The sequence below is a fragment of the Ostrinia furnacalis genome, unplaced genomic scaffold (genome assembly GCF_004193835.3).
Source record: "Ostrinia furnacalis isolate ACB-3 unplaced genomic scaffold, ASM419383v2 OfSCF5129, whole genome shotgun sequence".
Classification (NCBI taxonomy): domain Eukaryota; kingdom Metazoa; phylum Arthropoda; class Insecta; order Lepidoptera; family Crambidae; genus Ostrinia; species Ostrinia furnacalis.
Genome location: NW_021135368.1, coordinates 309,450 through 314,872, shown reverse-complemented (window position 1 = coordinate 314,872; position 5,423 = coordinate 309,450). Strand labels below are relative to the sequence as shown.

Sequence of the window (5,423 nt, the reverse complement as noted above, 5' to 3'; positions counted from 1 at the left end):
AAAATATTTCCAAAAACTTAATGAAGTTTTATTCATTCAAATTAAGCATCCGTTAGCAACGCCTGATCGTGCCATGTAGCAAAACGTTACACATTTAAACGCACAATCGAATTTTCACACGATAAACGTATAATATACTTAAACCACGCTCAACTGGAATGAGAACTGTACATCTGAGGTCACTTTAGGTTATCATAATTACAAAAGTCATTAAAATCTAGGTGTTAAGGAAAAAAAAACTATTCTGCGTTTTGCTGTCTTCTACTCCGCACCGCTAGAGCCAGATAACTGGTTCAGATATAAATTAACCGATAATATGAATTTGTGATAGTGTTTTACAATAGTGCTTAGTGCTAAATAATGTATCGGGACGTGCTTAAGTTGTGTGTAATTTTAAATATAGTAATATGCTGCCAGTCAGCGAATATTTTGTACCTGATGGCGTATATTGGGAAATCACAGTACATAATGCTGAAGCCCATAGGCTTGGAATTGGCCAGGAGGGGCCACAATGTGACAGTCATAACAGTGTTCAAAGAAGCGGATCCGCCGTCAAATTACCATCAAGTTTTAGTTGACGACAAAATTTGGGATGCTATGGGTAAGTTTAACATCATTATCGTTAGGTCATTTAGTCTAGTTATACTGCAGGAGATGGACCGACGACCTGATAAAGGTAGTAGGAACGCGCTGGATGCAGGCCGCTACGAACCGTGCAATTTGGAAGACTTTGGGGAAGGCCTATGTTCAGCAGTGGACGTCCTATGGATGATGATGATGATAGTGCAGGAACATGATCCTCTCTAATTTACTGCAGAATAGCCAAAAGAATGTTGTCTTTTGTTTAAGGGTGATTTTAAAGATTGTTAGAATATAAACAACTTCTAAGGAATGGAGACTTTTGGGGGGATTACAATTATAAGTTATTCTTTGTGGTCTTTACTTAGCGTTAAAACGGTTAATATAAGTATGTAGCAGTTGATAGTAAGTGTAGTATGTTTAATTTTGTTTACATAATAAACATTTAATTACCCATTTGCACTGTAAATATTTGGGTTGCATAATGATTATCTTATTTTAATTGCGTTGCAAAATACGTTTTTATCAACATTACGTATTATTTTTATTGCGGTAATTTTGAAAGCACATCATATTGTTATTGCAGACTATAGTACTATTATAAGTAATAGTAAAAAAAACTCTGTAAAACTCATTTCTTTTTGCAAATAGGATTTTAAATAGCACTTTTACACGTCCCAGTATTAACCCTACCACTGCTTCGGGACAATAAATGGGCAAGTGCTGAGAAGAAGCAGCGCAAGAAACTCAGTCACTATTATCACCCTCCATTTCAAGGGTTTACAGTCTTTAAAATATACAAATTATAGTCATAAGTATTGATGCGAGCTAGGTAGTAAAAGTTCATTATTCACTTTAAATGATGTCACAATTTTCAGCGTGATGTGTCGTTGTCCGGAGTACCTACTATCACATTTTGAAAGTAAAAGTATTCAAGTCTAATATTGTAATGAAAACAATAAAGAATTTGATCTCAACGAAATTGACTCTGGTCTTGGTTGCTGGAAATGCTTTATAGGGTAACGGACGATTCTTTTGTGTGATCACAAAGTTTCTTCTAGACTAACCTGTTCAGAACTCATCTCACTTAACACCAGGTGCGATTGCGGTCAAATACCTGGGTTGGGTTTTTATTGGCGGTCAAGCTGTAGATCCTGGCTACACAGAAGTTGCAGCCGTGGGAACGAGAAGTGGGAATAGTCCCGTACTAAAGGATTGATCACAATCTCTTTTAGTCAATCAATTGCCAGTGCCACCCAGATTAGCATCACATGGTGGAATTTTGTAATGCCACCTGGAATTAAAGTACTCTTAGTACTGTAGATAAAAAATTTTACTCAAAGAAAACATTCCTTTATTTTTTAAAAGATATAGAACTGCATTCAAAGATTTCCAAAAATTTTCTAGCTACACCCCGGAATCGAACCAACTTAATCTGTTAAAAATTTAACCCTGTATTTTTATTGCATCGATCTTTAGGGTTTAGTATAAGGATGAAATCTCTCTAATAAACTTGATAAATCAAATGAAAGGAAATCCATGAAATCTTTAATTATTTACAGAAAATTGTATGGTGGTGTTTTTCGAAACATTTTCAGAAATCTTTGAATGCAGTTCTCTTTCTTTTCAAAAATAAAGGAATGTTTTCTTTAAGTATAAATTTTCTATCTATCATATTAAGAGTACTCCCTCCAGGTGGCATTACAAAATTCCATCCTGTATACATATTATGGTGACTGTAGGTACATGTACATTTTCTGGCATTATGCTTTTGAAGCAGGTATAATCTGGATAATACTAGATTTAAATTGTCTTTGGTTAACACAAGATAATACAATCTATAACTACGAGTATAAATATGATTCAGAATGTTAATGTGTTTTTAATTAGAGTAATGGGTACTTAATGATGTAAATCATTTAGTTTAAATACTTATTTATATTACACGTGCGGCGACGCTAAGGATGTGATAAACCGATTAAAATTGACCCATATTTGATTAATTAATTGCACCAATAATCAAGTTAATCTGTGGTTAGATAGTTGTAAATATTACTCCTGACAGTAAAAGTATTAAGATAATGATAATGAGTAACATAATAATCAGAACTACCGTTACTGTGAATTTAGATTAGATTGAATATTTGACTATAAAGTTAATATTTGAAGAAAGTGCGAGTTTGAATCGGAAGACCGGCTATCGTTAAAGTTAGGGTCAAAGTTAGATCGTGCTTCTCAGCCTTAGTTTTAGTGAATGGGGTGTCTCTGATTATTTTATTTACTTTCCTCCGATTATTTCAGGTGGTAAAAGGCCGAGCCATTTCACTTCAGTAGACCTTTCAGCTGAAGAAAGGCACAACAGATTCCTCTGGAACGGTGGCCTAACACTTACAGAAGTAGTTTTAAACTCCACACAAGTTAGAGAGTTTTTGTCAGCTGATCACAAGTTCGATGTTGTCATCAGTGAACAGTTTTTTCAAGAAGCGATGTACATTCTAGCTCATAAGTACGAAGCGCCTTTAGTTTTAATCACATCATACGGAAATTGTATGCGGCACAACATTGCTACTAGAAATCCATTACAACTAGCCACTGTAGTGTCAGAATTTTTAGTGGTGCCAGAACCAGGGAGTTTCTTTGGACGACTGAGGAATTTATACTTCACAGTATACGAATACGTTTGGTGGAGGTTCTGGTATTTACCAAGGATGGATCAACTGGCCACGAAGTACGTGCCAAATTTAAAAGAGCCAGTGCCAAGTCTGTATGAAATACAACAGAATGTGTCATTGTTTTTGATCAACAGCCACTTCAGCTTTGATCCACCCACTGCTTATCTGCCCAATATTGTTGAAATTGGCGGAGTTCATTTGTCTCCAAGAGTTCCAAAACTTCCTCAGGTGAGTCTTACATAGATAATACCTAAGGATTTTTGTGCTTCAGTTGTTACTTAATTTGACGATACATGCGGCCTTCTCCTATCATCTATCCTCTAGGTCAGACTTCATGAGTTCTTTAGGAACATTAGAATCAAACGTATGCATCTCAGTGCACCTACACAAAATATTTACATTATTCAGACATACGTATTCCAGACGGTTTAACCTAGTACCTTCATGCTTACAGGACCTGCAGAAAATTTTGGATGAGTCAATCAATGGTGTGGTGTACATGACCTTTGGGTCGAACATTCAGAGCTCCATGTTGCCTGAGGAAAAAAGAAAGGCGTTCCTCAATGTATTTAGACGACTAAAACAGACTGTATTGTGGAAATGGGAAGACGACCTGCTTAGTGATAAGCCTGATAACGTTGTAACAAGAAAATGGTTGCCGCAGAACGAAGTGCTAGGTAAGCATAGCGTTTAAAATGTGGTATCTATCGATAGAAAATTGTCTATGATTGTTTATCTGCAATTTTGATAATGCATTTAAAATGAACTGTTGGATGCTTGAATGCCCGATGGGGCCGCAAGGTTCTGGAGTGGAGTGGAGGCTACGTAGCTCTACCAACCGGTGGAAATCATTGGGGGAGGCCTATGTTCAACAGTAAGCGTCCTGAGGCTGAAATTATGTATGATGAGTTTTTTTCTCTAAAATTATTTTAACTGTCTTGTTTCTGAAGGCTGTGTATTATTATGTAATTATTTGACATCAATAGAGTAAATTATACCACTAATGACTAGGTTGAAATAATTTTTACGAGTTGTTAAAACGCGAGAGGTCCGTTTTGTATGACGTTACCTTAGTCTACCTTTGAAAATATATATTTAGTCATAGAAAACGAAAGATTTTAGCTGAAACTACTTCTTTTACTTGCACCTAAAAATATAGGTAAATATTATTAACAACTTTCCTTTTATATTTTCAGCACATCCCAACGTAAAGGTGTTCATATCTCACGGGGGTTTGATTGGAACCCAAGAAGCCCTCTACCACGGCGTTCCCATAATAGGCGTGCCCATATACGGCGATCAGTTCAACAATTTACTGCAAATACAACACGCAGGCTTAGGAAAACTACTGCAGTTCCATGACATCAACGAATATACACTTGAAAAGACGCTTAACGAAGTATTAACCAGTGAATCCTTCACAGTAAAGGCTAAAGAAATGTCTATCAGGTTCAAAGATAGACCAATGAGTGCATTAGATACGGCAATTTATTGGATAGAATACGTCATCCGAAATAAAGGAGCAAATTACATGAAGAATCCAGGTCTAGAAATGAGCTGGATAGCATACAACATGTTGGATGTGTATGCTTTTATCTTGTTCACTGTACTTTCGTTCATATTTGTGACGTTGAAGATATTGAGAGTGTTAAAAGGTTTTGTTGAACCCAAAAAAGATTTTAGAAATGGCAAAATAAAGCAAAATTAGTTAGCGTTGTTTTATTTCATGAGAAGTTGAAGGTTTGAGTTAACTATAAGTAACCTGAAGTGGCAATGGGCAGGGCAACAAGGTTTTGTATTGAAGTACCGGAAAACGCAGCGTAGACCGGCGTCCACCCACAATGTGGATCGACGACCTCATGGAGTAGGAAGGTGCTGGATGCAGGTCGCGACCAACCGGGCTGGAAATCATTGGGGGATGCCTATGATGAGGACGTCCTGTGGCTGAAATGATGATGATGATAAGTAGGTAATTTACTTAAAGCAAAGACTCACACTATGAGCGCCCATAAAATCTACGAGCTCTTCTACAAGAAGGTGCTTACTTACTTATGTATCCTAATACCTAGTATCTGGAATAGGACATGAAAGTATATCTAGAAACACACGCAAAATTCAGTCGCCACAGAAGCCGTGGGCAAAAGCTAGTTAGGTATCTAATAATCTTTATAT

General features: G+C 36.5%; 1 protein-coding gene across 1 annotated transcript; it reads left to right on the top strand.

The window, feature by feature from the left end:
* Positions 1 to 259: 259 nt before the first annotated feature.
* On the top strand, positions 260 to 5,063 carry LOC114360715 (UDP-glucuronosyltransferase-like). The gene is made up of 4 exons (XM_028315499.1): positions 260 to 601; positions 2,881 to 3,479; positions 3,706 to 3,928; positions 4,448 to 5,063. The coding sequence occupies exons 1-4, from the start codon at positions 361 to 363 to the stop codon at positions 4,957 to 4,959; spliced, it is 1,575 nt and encodes a 524-aa protein (XP_028171300.1). The 5' UTR covers positions 260 to 360; the 3' UTR covers positions 4,960 to 5,063.
* Positions 5,064 to 5,423: the final 360 nt, after the last annotated feature.